At 55.2% G+C, this 15,858-nt stretch overlaps 2 protein-coding genes and 1 pseudogene across 2 annotated transcripts in view; 2 read left to right on the forward strand and 1 right to left on the reverse strand.

Moving 5' to 3' along the window:
* The first annotated feature begins 9,709 nt into the window (after nucleotides 1-9,709).
* PLEKHB1 (pleckstrin homology domain containing B1) overlaps nucleotides 9,710-15,858 on the forward strand; it is a 367,567-nt gene continuing 361,418 nt past the window's right edge. Inside the window, exon 1 of the mRNA XM_050756407.1 lies at nucleotides 9,710-9,713. The gene's annotated coding sequence lies outside the window, so the exon portion shown is untranslated. The remainder of the gene's footprint in view (nucleotides 9,714-15,858) is intronic.
* LOC126936493 (uncharacterized) lies at nucleotides 9,960-10,758 on the reverse strand (annotated as a pseudogene).
* ARHGEF17 (Rho guanine nucleotide exchange factor 17) overlaps nucleotides 10,406-15,858 on the forward strand; it is a 61,259-nt gene continuing 55,806 nt past the window's right edge. Inside the window, exon 1 of the mRNA XM_050756046.1 lies at nucleotides 10,406-13,966. Within this exon, the coding sequence (XP_050612003.1) occupies nucleotides 10,757-13,966 (3,210 nt within the window). The 5' untranslated portion in view covers nucleotides 10,406-10,756. The remainder of the gene's footprint in view (nucleotides 13,967-15,858) is intronic.

Raw genomic sequence — 15,858 nt, forward strand, 5'->3', positions numbered from 1 at the left:
CTGGTCCATACAGGTTCCCAACTGCTGGAGGTACAGACTGGCACAGCAACATTAGGCTTGTGACAGAGGGAAGCATGGCTGCAGGGAGGGGGCACACAGAGGGTGTCCATGACCCAGTCCGAAGAGTCAGGAAAGAGCTATCTGAGGAGGGAGCATCTGAGCCAGATGTCGAGGGCTGAGTGGAAACTTGGCAAGCAGAAGTGGGGAACACTTTAGTGCAACCCAGGAATGCTCCATACATATCCAGCTGGGCCAGCCTTGTGCTGGGATCTGCCCTGGGCAGACAGGCAGGGGGCTGGAGCAGAGGACACATGGCCTTGCATGTGTGAAAGCCGAGAAAATGGGAGCTGTGCCTCAGCCAGCCTCCAGACAAGGGCAAGAGTTGGCCAGATGCTCCAGGCAGTGGGAGGCCAATGGAGGGAGTAATCAGGGGAAGTTTCTTAGAAGAGGCAGGGGGCCAAGTGCAGTGGCTCATGCCTGTAATCTAAGCAATTTGGGAGGCCGAGGAAGGAGGAATGCTTGAGCCCTGGAGTTTGAGACCAGCCTGGGCAACACAGTAAGACCCTGTTTCTACCAAAAAAAATTTTAAATAGCCTGGTGTGGTGGTGTCTGACTGTAGTACTAACTACTCAGGAGGCTGAGGTGCTGAGTTCAAAGTTACAGTGAGGATCACACCAGTGCATTCCAGCCTGAGCGACAGATGGAGACCCTGTCTCTAAAAAAATTAAAATAAATCGGGAGTGGTGGCTCATGTCTGTAATCCCAGTACTTTGGGAGGCTAAGGCAGGTGGATCACTTGAGGTCAGGAGTTTGAGAACAGCCTGGCCAACACAGTGAAACCCTGTCTCTACCGAAAATACAAAAATTAGCTGGGCGTGGTGGCTGGTGCCTGTAATCCCAGCTACTTGGGAGGCTGAGGCAAGAGAATCGCTTGAACCTGGGAGGCAGAGGTTGCCATGAACCGAGATCGCATCACTGCATTCCAGCCTGGGCAATGGAGTGAGACCCTGTCTCAAAAAACAACAACAACAAAAAAAAAAAAACAAGAAAAAAAAAAAAGAAAAGAAGGGATCAGCTTGAGCCAGGAGGAATTCAAGAAGCAGAGAGTGAAGCAGCTCTGGAGCTACTCCCAGTAGAAGGCATGGGGTGATGTGTACAAAACCCAGAGTTAGAAATGAGCTGAGGGGCCAGGCGTGGTAGCTCATACCTGTAATCCCAGCAGTTTGGGAGGCCAAGGCAGGCAGATCACTTGAGGTCAGGAGTTTGAGACCAGCCTGGCCAACATGGCAAAACCTCATCTTTACTTAAAAATACAAAAATTAGCTGGGCGTAGTGGCAGGCGCCTATAGTCCCAGCTACACCAGAGGCTGAGGCACAGGAATCACTTGAACCTGGGAGGTGGAGGTTGTGGTGAACTGAGATTGCACCACTGCACTCCAGTCAGGATAACAAAGCAAGACTCTGTCTCAGAAAAGAAAAGAAAAGAAAAGAAGAAAAGAAAAGAAAAGAAAAGAAAAGAAAAGAAAAGAAAAGAAAAGAAAAGAAAAGAAAAGAAAAGAAAAAATTGCCTGTAAAGCAACAGTGAGTTTCAATTAAATGGGGGATAGGTGGGGTGGGGTGGGACCTGGGTGTGTGGAAGGGGGTGGCCAGGAAAACAGCTGGGTAGAGCCAGAGCATTCAAGGCTAGGATGAGCCCCAGATCCACCTCTCCTTCATCCACCAAGTGTGGCTCTTTCAACCTTAGGGTATCCTCTGTACCTGGGGTACCTCCACCAGGCCCCTAAGTGAGGGGAAACAGTTGTTCAACATTGCTTCACTCTAAATGGAGGAGTCAGCAGCTTGAGAGCCTCAGGGCCACCAGGAGGCTTCTACATGGAGGTCCCACCACTGGAAGCCTACTGATCGGTCTCATGACAGACTGTTCCTGCCATGTTCCACTCCTGCCCTCTCAGGCCCATCGTTCTGACCTGTGGGTACCCGGAGAGCTGCCTTGAGGCCATCTCATAAGGAGGCATGTCAAACACAGATCCAAGCCTTAAAAAGCCTTGGAAAGGCATCTTTACGGAAGGTCCCTGGAGGAAGCAGCAAAGGGGAATGGTAGCACACAAGACCCCACACCCAGCCAGGCGCGGTGGCTCATATCTGTAATCGTAACACTTTGGGAGACCAAGGCAGGTGAATCATGAAGTCAGGAGATCGAGACCATCCTGTCCAACATGGTGAAACCCCATCTCTACTAAAAATACAAAAATTAGCTGGGCGTGGTGGCGGTTGCCTGTAGTCCCAGCTACTTGGGAGGCTGAGGCAGGAGAATTGCTAGAACCCAGGAGGCGGAGACTGCAGTGAGCCAAGATTGCACTACTGTACTCCAGCCTGGGGACAGAGTGAGACTCCATCTCAAAAAAAAAAAGACCCCACACCCTCCACCAAATCCTCTTCCCCTCTGAAAACCACCCCTCAGCTACTCCTTTGCAGCTCCTCATTCTCTGCCATTCTTTCTCATTTCTCCTCCCCATCACTTCTCCTCCAGTCCTTGTGCCCTCCTCCCAGATCCGTTTTTCTTATGTAGGACAATCTAGCCTGCCCTTGGCTGCTGGTGCACCACGCAGAACCTGTAAGCCAAGAACTACCCCTGGCTAACAGTCTTCCTTTTAGAAGGCAGAGCTCCTCCAGTCCTTGTGCCCTCCTCCCAGATCCGTTTTTCTTATGTAGGACAATCTAGCCTGCCCTTGGCTGCTGGTGCACCACGCAGAACCTGTAAGCCAAGAACTACCCCTGGCTAACAGTCTTCCTTTTAGAAGGCAGAGCAGGGACTGTTATTATACAAGGACTGTATAACTTATGCAATATTTTTATTTTAGCCCTGCCTAGTCCCCAAGGCTGCTGGGCAATGGGGTCATTCAGAGAGGGGCATTGGAGGAGTTAAACACCATGGCAATTGGTGTTGCAGCTGGCTGAAGAAGTGGGAAAACCAGCTCCAACCCACCATGGGAGGCCATTCAAAGTGTCCTTGCTGGAGAGGCAGACCATTTGGACAGAAGGAACTTTGACTTGTGACCACAGTGAGACCGATGTATGTTAGAAGACAGAGGCTGGTTTTTATTCCCTATACGGTGCCCCACCGTGCCAAGCAGGACATATACGACCCACCTTGCATCTAGCTTCGAGTCTGAGACCAGTCTTCTCAACTGCCTGGGATGGGGGCTAGGGGAGAGTGAAAGCAAGGGCAGGGGACAGGGCCTCTGCTCATAGCCCACCTGAGCCCCTGTAGAGAGTCCCAGATGACTGTCCCAGCTGACCTCTGAGAGCTGTGACCCTTTGCTTACTCTTCCAGGAGTCGAAATTGTGACCCACAGGTAAATTCCAAGCTTCCCTTTGTGAGGCCGAATAGTATGGAAGGTGCAGACTCCAGAGCCAGACCATCCGGGTATATGTCCTGGCTCTACCATTTACTAGCTCTGTTATGCTGGGCAAGTCATTTATTTATTTATTTATTTTTTAGTTTTTTTTTTTTTTTTTTTTTTTTTTTTTTTGAGACAGAGTCTTGCTCTGTCACCAGGCTGGAGTGCAGTTGTGCGATCTTGGCTCATTGAAACCTCCGCCTCCTGGGTTCAAGCGATTCCCCTGCTTCAGTCTCCCGAGTAGCTGGGACTACAGGCGCGTGCCACCACGCCTGACTAATTTTTTGTATTTTAGTAGAGATGGGGTTTCACCGTGTTGGCCAGGATGGTCTCTATCTTCTGACCTCGTGGTTTGCCAGCCTCGGCCTCCCAAAGTGCTGAGATTACAGGCATGAGCCACCACGCCCGGCCTATTTTTTATTTTTACTTTTTTGAGACGGAGTTGTGCTCTTGTTGTCCAGGCTGGAGTGCAATAGTGCAATCTCAGGTCACTGCAAAACTCCACTTCCTGAGTTCAAGCAATTCTCCTGCCTCAGCCTCCCGAGTAGCTGGGATTACAGCCACGTGCCACCATGCCCAGCTAATTTTTATATTTTAGTAGAGATGGGGTTTCACCATGTTGATCAGGATGGTCTCGAACTCCTGACCTCAGGTGATCTGCCTGCCTTGGCCTCCCAAAGTGCTGGGATTACAGGCGTGAGCCACCGCATCCGGCCTGGGCAAGTTATTTCACCTCTTTGTGTCTCATCTTCATTATTATTCCCATAACATTATTTATTTGGGTTCCACCCTGGGATGGTGAACCTTAGGTGCAGGCCAGGCAGTGACCTGGACAGAGGGTGGGGCCAGGGTCTAGGCTGGAGTGGGAGCTAGGAATCAACAAAGTCTAGGGACACTGGGAAGGCTACTTAGAAAAGATGCAGAGCCTGGGGAATGGTCAACCCCAAAGTGGCTTGAGCTCGAGTGGGTGGGTGGGTTTCGTGAAAGAAAGAGTGGGAAGAGGGGAGGAGTTCTGGGAACTCCAAGATTAGGGAGCTGAGGAGAAGGAGCCAGAGATGTGGAGGGCAGGAGCCCAGGAGTCTCTGAATGATGGTGGTATGAGGGGAGAGTGGAGTTGGGTGAGTGAGAGGCTTGAGGGAAGGAAGTGGGGGTAGTAAGCAGAGAAGAGAAGAGGGAGGAAGATTCCAAGAAAGGCCAGGCCCAGGGATGGAGCTTCCAGGACAAAGTTGTTGCTGAGAGTTGGCTGGTGGCAGTTGGGGGCAGACAACCGGGGTGGGGTAGGGGTGGGGAGGTAGGACCAAGGAAGCTAGAAAGTCAGGAATCAGTGACTGTCTTGGGGAAATTTCCATTCCAAACGGGAAAAGCCCAGGAGCATCTGATCTGTCCTAGCAATGGACACAGCTGGCCTCTTCCTCCCTCATTCATTTGTTCAATGAATATTGACCCTGTGTTTCTGAGATAAGCTCAGGTCCCGGCTCTAATCTTGGGAAAGAATCCAAGGGGTTTGGGATGCAGACAAGGAAACAGTTCATCCAGCAAACAGTCCTTACTGGGCACCTCCTATATGCCAAGTATCACGCTGGGCCCTCATAGAGCTCCTAGTCTGATGGAGGAGACAGGTAATAATGAAACACATACATACCTGGATCATTACAGCTGGGGAGGAGAGTGCAGATCATAAAGAGGACCCATGCGAGGAGGGTATCACTAGGGAGATGATGAGCTCCTGGAATGGTCCATGGCCAAGAAATGCTAAATACCAGAGGGGCCCTGACCTAGCTGAGGGGCAGAAAAGGTTTCTAAGTGAGGCCCAGAACCTCCGAAGACCTCAGAAGGCATTAGCTCAGTGCAGAAGGGCTGCGACAGAGTCTGTGACTTTGAACAAGCACCTTCACTCCTCTGAGCCTCTGTTTCCTTACCTGTAAAATACTAGACCTTCCTAAGCCACCAGGGGTACCGAGGGATAGAAAACTTAGAGCAGAAATTTCATAAAGTACTAAACATACTATAACCCAATAGAAAAATGAGCAAGAGGCACAAATAGGCACTTCATATAAAAGGAAACACAAGGGCAGGCACGGTGGCTCACGCCTGTAATCCTAGCACTTTGGGAGGCTGAGGCAGGCGGACCACAAGGTCAGGAGTTTGAGACCAGCCTGACCAACATGGTGAAACCTTGCCTTTACTAAAATATAAAAATTAGCTGGGCGTGGTGGCATGTGCCTGTAATCTCAGTTACTTGGGAGGCTGAGGCAGAAGAATTGCTTGAACCTGGGAGGCAGAGATTGCGATGAGCCAAGATCGCACTCCAGCTTGGGCAACAAGAGAGAAACTCTGTCTCAAAAAAAAAAAAAACAAGAAACACAGATGATTAAAAAACATAGAAGAGAAATTAGATCCCAGCTTGACAATGCCTCCTAATGTTGATCAATTGCCTGCCCTGTGCTCAAGCATTTCTGTCCATGTGTACCTGGAGTCATGCACAATGCTCAGCAAACACCTGGAAACACCAAAATGTGCATCAGCAAGACACTGGATCAATACACTGTGATATATTCACACATTGAAATAGTCCACATGGCCAGAATGGACTATAGAGGCATGCAACAGTACGGGTAAATCTTAGCAGTATAATATTAAGAAAAAAGAAGTCCCAACAAATTATGTAAAGCAAGATGCCTTTTTTTTTTTTTTTTTTTTTTTTTTTTTTGAGACAGAGTCTTGCTCTGTTGCTCAGGCTGCAGTGCAGTGGTGTGGTCTTGGCTTACTGCAAACTCCGCCTCCTGGGTTCAAGCGATTCTCCTGCCTCAGCCTCCCAAGAAGCTGTGATTACAGGCATGCACCACCATACCCTGCTAATTTTTGTATTTTTAATAGAGACTGGGTTTTACCATGTTGGCCAGGCTGGTCTTGAACTCCTGGCCTCAAGCAATCCACCCACCTCAGCCTCCCAAAGTGCTGGGATTACAGGCGTGAGCCACCACGTCCAGCAGGATGCCCTTTTTATATAGTTAAGAACAACTAAAATGAAACTATATAGTTTGAAGGAATATGTAGATACAATAAAACCACATAAAAAGGAAAGCAAGAGAATGGTGAACACAGGATTTGAAATGATGATTTTCTACGTGGTGGGGCAGCAGGAAAATGGGGGCAGAAGAACTATATAATGAGATGTGAATTATTTTAAAGGTCCTAGTTGTATTGTTTTGTTTTTTGGCAAAAGCCAGTTGAATAACTGATGAGAATGTAGTGTGATCTAAATATTATAAAGAATTTAATCCTGTGTGCTTATGGTCTAATTATATAGGAAAGGGGGCAATCTCAGATAGTTTCTATTTGACTTTGCAATGGAGTCAGAAGAGTCAGATTTCCCCATAAGACAGCTCCCTCATGGAGCTTATTGCATCTTGTCCCCGCACTCATCCTTTCTCTCCCTCTTAAGTACAGTTGCTCCTTGATTTACGATAGGGTTACATCCCAATAAACCCACTGAAAATATCATAAGTCAAAAAGGCATGTAATACACCTAGCCTACCAAACATCAGAGCTTAGCCTAACCCACCTGAAACAGGCCCAGAACACTTCCATAGCCTAGAGTTGGGCAAAAATCATCTAACACAAAGCCTATTTTACAATAAAATGCTGAATACCTCATGTAATTTATTGAATATTTTACTGAAAGTGAAAAACAGAATGATTGTATGTGTGCTCAAAGTATGGATATACATAGCTTTTGCATCATTATAAAGCCAAAAGTCATTAAGTTGAAACATCATGATCTGGGGACTATCTGTACCCGAAGCCCACCAAAGCCCATCATTGGCCATGACCTGTGACCTTCAAAACCTTCCCATCTTGATTTCTCCAAGGGATTCCATGGTCCTCACCTCGCTAGATCACCATCACTCACTGGGTAAATGGGCTGTTGTTTTCATTACCCTTTCATAGGTGAGGAGCCTGGGGCCCAGAGGAAAGGGGGTGACCTGCAGAAGGTGAGCCAGCATAGGGTTTCTCTCTCCACTCTGGTGCCCAGTGCTCCCAGCCCCCTATCAGATGAATCATCTTGGGGCTAAAAATTGCTGTACATAATTACCCAGCACCATAAAAATTCCAGATCCCTTCTGTTCATGGAAGATAACTTTGTCTTATCCTGGAGGAGCTGGCGGTGGGAGGATTCATGAAGCCCTGGAAGCAATCAAGCCACTCTCAGATTGGGTGAGCTTTCTTTGGACAGAGACCTAGTCTAGATCCTTAAACACCCTGCCTCCCCACCAAGGGGATTCCTGAGCCAAAGGCCCAAGCCAGCTCACCTCAAGGCCAAGCCACAAGACTCTGGGAGCCCGTGACCTAAACCTCCACTCCTCTCTATCCACTTGCCCATCTGTGATATGGAATAAGGGTTTCTGTCCCAGGAGTGACAGGGAGGTGGAAAAGTCACAAATTTCAGATGGTAGGAGTCATCATTATGGGGGGAGAGAGTGACTCCTGGGATGACTCCTGTCTCCCACCCCTCCCCAACTCACCCCACAGCACACACCAAAACTTGCCCCAAAGAGTAGAAAGAAAATACTAAAGATGGTGAGAGTCTGACGTCAAATGCCAGAGCCAGAGAGGGCACTTTTGGGGAACCTGACCCACTCCTCACTTTTCAGACACAGGCAAGTGCAGGGATTTACCCAAGGTCACAGAGTAAGTCAGAACAGAGAGGCACAGGCCGGCAGGGCTCTCTTTTATCAATTTCCTAGAGAAAAGGGAGAGATTTACTCCTTGGCCCCCTCGAGGCAGAGCTGAGATGAGGTTGAGGTGAGGGACTCCCTGGATGCTGGTCTCAGAGAGGAAGTGCTTTCTTGCTACAGAGATATTCCACAACTCAAGAGGCTGCCCAGAGAGTGGAGAGTGACCTCTTCATCCTGTGGGATATATGAGTAGCAAGTAGGTTCTGGGGTCCCAGCTGAGTCCTCCCTCTCTCATTCGGTAGTCAGGCAATCCCTGGGTGTCTACCATCCTTTCCTATCTTCCTGCCTGACTCTCTTCTCTGAGCCCCATCTCCCAGCCTCGTCTGGCCCAGCTACAGTCTCCTTGGCTGGACCCAGTGGCAGTGGGGTTGGCTGGGTAATGCCGACTGCTGACCTAACTATGTGTCCCTGGGGCCTTGCTAGTGGGGGTTGGAGGGGACAGGGCAGTCTGATTAGGCCTGAAGAAGGCTGGGCAGCACTGGAGGGGCATGGGTCAGACCAGGTTATCCTCTGTTCCTGGGGAAAGCGAGGTCAGGCCCAAGGAGGAGAAGGAGGAGACTGGGGGCTCAAAGGAGCGAGAACCTCCTTCATCAGGATTTGGGGGTGCATCTCAGAGCTGGCTGGAGGAGCATGGTGTTTGAAGACCCTAAAATCTGAATTTTAGCAGGAGCTGCTATTTCCTGACTTGCATAGTGGTCAAAGTTACTTCTCCTTCACGGCCCACAGAGAAGGGGTAATAATATTTGTCCCCAAGCGTGGTTTGTGGATTTAAAAAAATAAGTTAAATAATATTGCCCATACATCATAGGTACTGGATACATTTTCATTCGTTCGCTCATTCGTTAGTTGGGCCGGGAGGATGAATGGGATCTAGAGGCAGGTGGGAATGGGGAAGGGGATGATGTCCCAATACCCAGAACAATGTGAGACTCAGACGGAAGCAGGGGCCGGAGGGGAGCTCAAGAGAGGGATCAGGGTGACGCCAGAGAAACAATCTACACTTTCCCTACCAGGAAGGTGGAGCAGCTGCGGATAAGAGTATAGGTTTGGCAGTGGGAAGTCGAGAGCGTTCCCGTCGAAGCTCCTTTTGTGTGTAAGGCCTAAGAAGGGGCAGTGCGCTTTGCGAAGGTCTGAAAAAAACTAAGGGGATTAGGTAACGACTGAAAGGAAGTGTTCCCAGCTCTCGGTTTTTTGGGGATGGGTGCTGCTTTATCCGTCCAGGACTCCATGCGTTGAGAAAATCAGGCCGCGAGAGGGCGCAAGAGCCGCGTACTCCGGAGCGAGAAGAAAAGGGGCTCGGGGATCCAGGAGAGTCCAGGAGAAGAGCCGCCAGACGGCTGGGGCAGGTGGGAGGCGTGAGAGCTGGAAAAGTAGGGGCGGTCGTGAAGGGTGGAGCTTCTGGATCAGCGCTGGGCTGGTTAGGGGCCTGTCGGAGCCGGACAGGCGGCTGGGAGGTGGAATGGGCGGGGAGTTTGGGAGCCAGATGGGGGGACAAGGGAGTGGCTACAGCCGAATTCGCCTCAGGGCGGGCGGGGCGGGGGGGGGGGGGGGGGGGGGGGGGGGGAGGGGGGGGGAGGGGGCGGGGAGGGGCGGGGAGGGGGGGGGGCAGGGGGGGGGGGGGGCGGGGAGGGGGCGGGGGGGGGGGGGGGGGGGGGGGGGGGGGGGGGGGGGGGCGGGCGGGGGGCGGGCGGGGGGGGGAGCGGGGCGAGGCAGGGAGCGACGGGTCCTGTAGTCAGCCCGCGTTTCTCCGGGCTCCCCCTGGCGCCGAGTCCTAGCCCTTTCCCGGCCTGGGGAGTGTGCGTCTGCGTGCACCTGAATGTCAGTGTGTACGAGTGTTTGTGAGTCCGAGGTTGCCATGTTGGAGCCCCTAGGCAGGACGTGTTTCCGCGCGGAAGCTGCTGGCCCGCGGTGGGCGCGACGCCCTGGCTGCGAGTCTGCGGAGCTGAGCACGCTCAGCGGTTGCGTGTGTCTCAGCGAGTCCCTAGGGGCAGCTCGGCCCGCTGGGCTCCCGAGGGATGTCTCTGGAGGGCCAGAGGGTCGCCTCAGTATGCAAGTCCTCCAACAGGCTTTTTCTTCTTCGGCTCCTCCCAGATTCCCTCCCACCACCCAGTTCCCAGGCTCGTTCACGCCCGGAGCCCACCCCCTCTTTTGGGCGCGAGGCCCCGCCCCCCGCCCCCTTTCCTCTGCCACAAAGTTTATTTGCAACAAAAGGGTGCCAGGAGCGAGCAGCCAAGTGGGAGGGAGTGGGAGCCGGAGCGGGAGAGCGAGGGGAGGCAGACAGGCCGTTGGGCAGGCGGGCGCAGGGTCGAGGAACTAAGCGCTGGGATCCCGCCCAGGTGGAGCCGCAGTGCCCCTGGTAGCTCCAGCCGCGGCGGGGGCTGGGCCTGGGGGTCGGCGGTGAGGCGAGAGGGGCCACCAGGGATGGAGACGTTGCGGCCGGTGGCCACAGAAACTTGAGCTGCGGCTGATAAACCTCTGCTCCGGTCTCTGCGCCCTCCTCCCACACCCCCACGCGCTGCTTTCGGAGCGGGCCGCTGCGCTCCTAAGGAGAGGGGGCGCAGGGGGGGTTGGCCACGGCTCTCGGAGGCCAGCCCCCCCGGAGTGAGTTCTGCCACCATGGCGGACGGGGCACCCCGGCCGCCGCTTTACCGCAGCGTCTCGTTCAAGCTGCTGGAGCGCTGGAGCGGCGGCCCCGGGCCGAGGGAGGAGGACACGGACACCCCCGGCTTGCGGCGCCGGGCCTCGTGCCGGCCGACCACGGCTGCCCCGGGCCAGCCCTCTCGGCGCGTGTCCAAGCTGGCGTCTGGGCCCCCAGCCGCCCCCGCGCAGCCGCGCCCGCTCCGCAGCCTTTCGCCGTCGGTGCGCCAACTCTCCCGGCGCTTCGACGCGCCGCGTCTGGACTACGGCTCCGCTGGGGCCCGGGACGGGGGCGTCTTCCCTGCGGCCGCGGAAGAAGCGGCCGAGGGCCCAGCGCGAGGGGCCTGGCCCAGCGTCACCGAGATGCGCAAGCTCTTCGGTGGTCCTGGCTCCAGGAGGCCCAGCGCCGACTCTGAATCTCCGGGAACGCCCAGCCCCGACGGTGCCGCGTGGGAGCCTCCGGCTCGGGAGTCGCGGCAGCCACCGACGCCACCCCCTCGGACATGCTTCCCCCTGGTGGGTCTGCGTTCGGCGCGGCCCCTGACCGGGCCGGGGATCGAAGGGAGGCTGCGCCGGCAGCAGCAGCAGCAGCAGCAGCAGCAACAGGAGCGGGCGCTGCGTCCAGCGGATGGTTTACATTCTTGGCATATCTTCTCCCAACCGCAGGCCGGGGCCCGGGCCTCCTGCTCCTCCTCCTCCTCCATCGCCTCCTCCTATCGTGTCAGCCGCAGCCGCGCTGCCAGCTCCAGCGAGGAGGAAGAGGAGGGCCCGCCGCAGCCGCCTGGAGCCCAGAGTCCGGCCTACCACGGCGGCCACTCCTCGGGCAGTGACGACGACCGAGACGGTGAGGGCGGCCACCGCTGGGGAGGGAGGCCCAGGCTCAGGCCTGGAAGCTCCCTATTGGATCAGGACTGCAGGCCTGACAGTGATGGGTTAAATCTAAGCAGCATGGACTCAGCAGGGGGAGCCAGGAGCCCTGAGCCCCCAGCATCTCCAAGAGCCCCTGGAGAAGAAGGACTCCGGGAGTGGGGTAGTGGCTCTCCGCCCTGCGTCCCAGGTCCCCAGGAGGGACTTCGGCCTATGTCTGACTCTGTGGGAGGAGCTCTCCGTGTGGCCAAGGTGAGCTTTCCCTCGTACCTGGCCAGCCCCGCAGGCTCCTGCGGTAGCAGCCGTTATTCCAGCACGGAGACTCTCAAGGACGACGACCTATGGTCTAGTAGGGGTTCTGGGGGCTGGGGCGTGTACCGTTCCCCTAGCTTTGGAGCTGGGGAAGGGCTCCTGCGGTCCCAGGCTCGAACCCGTGCCAAAGGACCTGGGGGCACCTCTAGGGCATTGAGGGATGGAGGATTTGAGCCGGAAAAGAGTCGGCAGCGGAAGTCCCTGTCAAATCCAGATATCGCCTCAGAAACCCTGACGCTTCTCAGTTTCCTGCGCTCAGACCTTTCAGAACTGAGGGTCCGAAAACCTGGTGGGAGCCCCGGGGACCGTGTAAGCAGCCCCCTAGATGGCAGAGACTCACCATCCGCAGGTGGCTCCATGGGGCAACTTGAACCCGTGTCCATCCCAGCCCCAGCATCACCTGGCACGCGCCCCACACTCAAGGACTTGACAGCCACTCTGCGGAGAGCAAAGTCATTCACCTGCTCTGAGAAGCCCATGGCCCGCCGCCTGCCCCGCACCAGTGCTCTGAAGCCCAGCTCCTCCGAGCTACTGCTGGCAGGCCCTAGTGCCGAGGAGGATCCGCTGCCCCTCATCGTCCAGGACCAGTATGTGCAGGAGGCCCGCCAGGTTTTTGAGAAGATCCAGCGCATGGGTGCCCAGCAAGATGATGGAAGCGATGCCCCCCCTGAAAGCCCTGACTGGGCACGGGACGTGACCCGAGGGCAGCGGTCCCAGGAGGAGCTCTCAGGCCCTGAGTCCAGTCTGACAGATGAAGGCATTGGAGCAGACCCTGAGCCTCCTGTTGCAGTATTTTGTGGCCTGGGTACTACAGGGATGTGGCGACCCCTTTCCTCATCCTCAGCCCAGACGAACCACCGTAGTCCTGGGACTGAGGACAGTCTGGGTGGGTGGGCCCTGGTGTCCCCTGAGATCCCTTCCACACCAGGTGCCCTCCGCCGACGTCGCAAAGTCCCACCTTCAGGTTCTGGTGGGAGTGAATTGAGCAATGGGGAGGCAGGTGAGGCCTACAGGTCCCTGAGTGACCCAATTCCTCAGCGCCACCGGGCTGCCACCTCTGAAGAGCCCACTGGGTTCTCCGTGGACAGCAACCTCCTGGGCTCACTGAGCCCCAAGACAGGGCTCCCTGCCACCTCAGCCATGGATGAGGGCTTGACCAGTGGTCACAGTGACTGGTCTGTGGGCAGTGAAGAGAGCAAGGGATATCAGGAGGTTATTCAGAGCATAGTTCAGGGGCCTGGCACCCTGGGGCGTGTAGTGGATGACAGGGTTGCTGGCAAAGCCCCCAAGAAGAAATCCCTGAGTGACCCCAGCCGCCGTGGGGAACTGGCTGGACCTGGATTCCAGGGCCCTGGAGGGGAGCCCATCCGAGAAGTTGAGCCCGTGCTGCCTCCATCCAGCAGCGAGCCCATCCTTGTGGAGCAGCGGGCAGAGCCAGAAGAGCCTGGTGCCGCCAGGAGCCGGGCACAGTCTGAAAGGGCCCTACCTGAGGCTCTGCCTCCCCCTGCCACTGCCCACCAAAACTTTCACCTTGACCCCAAGCTGGCTGACATTCTATCCCCGAGGCTAATCCGCCGAGGCTCCAAGAAGCGCCCAGCTCGGAGTAGTCACCAGGAGCTTGGGAGAGACGAGGGCAGTCAGGACCAGATTGGCGGCCTGTCTCGGGCCCAGCCCTCCTCCAAACATGTTCGCCATGCCAGTGTGCCCGCCACCTTTATGCCTATTGTGGTGCCTGAGCCACCAACTTCTGTCGGTCCCCCTGTGGCTGTGCCAGAGCCCATAGGCTTCCCTGCCCGAGCCCATCCCACATTGCAGGCACCATCGCTCGAGGACGTCACCAAACAGTACATGCTGAACCTGCACTCCGGCGAGGTCCCTGCCCCAGTGCCAGTGGACATGCCCTGCTTGCCTCTGGCTGCACTGCCTTCTGCTGAGACCAAGCCCCCTGAGGCAGCTCGGCCTCCACATGAGCCTGCCCCTGCCAGCAAGTGCTGCAGCAAGCCACAGGTGGTGAGTCCTTTGTAGGGGCCTTCAGGATGGGGCCAACAGAGGGCGGTGGGCATCGACTTCAGTTGGAGCCTTTTGCATTGTATTCACTGGTCAGGTGCCCAGGTGCCAAGGGTGCTTTTCTGGTCCTGGACGTGCCCATGCAGTTTTAACAGTGTTAAGGACACAGGGCTCCTGTCTACTCGGGCCCTGTAGAAGCTTCAGTTTTCTGCTGGTGCTAATGGCAGAGGTGCTCATCTGCTCCAGGTGCTCTGGGTGGTAATTACAAAGGATTCTTATCTTGTCCTTTGGATGTTTCTCAGGGACTGGTTTTGGAAATCCCGGTGTGGTTCTTTGTTGGAGGGATGAGTGTGATGGCACCCAGAGCAGGCTCAGTCTTTTCTCTGAGGCTTGCTGCTGTGTTGGCCAGACCCTTGATAAGATGTTTGGCTCAGGGGCCACAGTTGACATCGGTTTGCCCTTCCTCATGTGGCTTTCCTATGACAGGTCAGAATATAGATGTGTTCCTGGGCCTGGGAGAATTGGGAAGGTACAAGACTTGACTTTATGGAGGAGCAGAGGGGTCTCAGGGTTCTCACTGCAGTTCTGTTCTTGCTGTGTGACATTGGCCTTTCTCTGTGACTTAATCTCCCCAATCAGGAGAGGTGGGTGGACAAAGTAGTGCCTATGTTTCTATCCAGCTGGTACTGTGCAGATTTGGGGGAGCCTGCGGGTTTGAGTTGGGGACTCTTGGGGCCTGAGTTCTGCTAGAGCCTCCTCAGATGAAAAAAGCTTCTAGATGGGGGCTTCTAGGGGAAGTTAGAGGCAGGGAGGGGATTGCAGAGGCTGAGCAGCCAGGGCCCTTTAGAGAGGTCAGGAGTGGTTCTGGGCCCCATCTTCAGGGCTGCCTCTATGGGTCCGGGGCGTCGGTTCTTGTTTCCCCATCCTGTCTGCTTGCATCTTTTCCCCACTCTACCCCCTTCCTGGTGACTCTGAGATGCACCCCCTTTCTGCCAGACCCCCAGCCCGGGGGCTCACTCTCCCTGAGACCCCTCCTTCTACCTTCTGGCTTCAACTATCCCTGGAGTTTAGGCTGTGGATTCAGATGGGATCCAGATGGCATATGCCCTGGCATCTGGGTTGGGAGCTAGATTCCAGGCTCTGGATTCTGGGTTGAGCTCAAGGATGGCCAGCGGTGATTTCAACTATGGCCTGCACTCCCACTGCGCTCCCTGACTGTGTGAGAAGCCTGGAAACTATAAACCCTGGACTAATTCGGTCACTCCGGTTCCCAGCGCTCTCACGGCCCCTCTGAACTCCCTTTCTCTTTGTTTCTCTCTCCAGTTCTCCCTGGTCCTGCCTCTGGGGTTTCTCATGGAGGCTGCAGAGAGAGCAGGCAGGAAGTGAGGAGCGGGGAGTTTTGAACCTGTCCTTCCTTCTGAGTCCCAGCGAGGGCAGCTCTGGTGCCCCTGAACTCCAGTACCAGTTCTGAAGGTCGGAGAGGAGAGGAAGAGAGCAGGGCCAGTTCTTGTCAGGGGTCTTCTCCCCAGCCTCCTTTCCCATATATCTTTTCTGGGATCCTTGAAGGTTCAAATGGGGGAGACGACAGGGGTAAACCAAGGGACTCAGGGAGACTGAAGGTGGCTGGGGGTTGCTCCTAAGAGGAGGCTTTGAGACCCAGAGAGGAGGTGGGAGTTTACAGAACTTCTCCTACCCCACCTCCCTTCACATTCTCCTCTACCCCCCGCACCCCCGCACCCCCGCACCCCTTTCTGGAGCTCTGAGGCAGGACAGATCTGCCATAACCTGGGCGTCTTCCTGCCATGAACAAAGGTCTCTGATCTCCAAGCCTTTGCCCACTCCAGGCCTCTCACTTTTCCAGGCCCAGCTTGATGTCCCCTTACGGGAAGGGAACT

Source organism: Macaca thibetana, chromosome 14 (genome assembly GCF_024542745.1).
Source record: "Macaca thibetana thibetana isolate TM-01 chromosome 14, ASM2454274v1, whole genome shotgun sequence".
NCBI lineage: Eukaryota > Metazoa > Chordata > Mammalia > Primates > Cercopithecidae > Macaca > Macaca thibetana.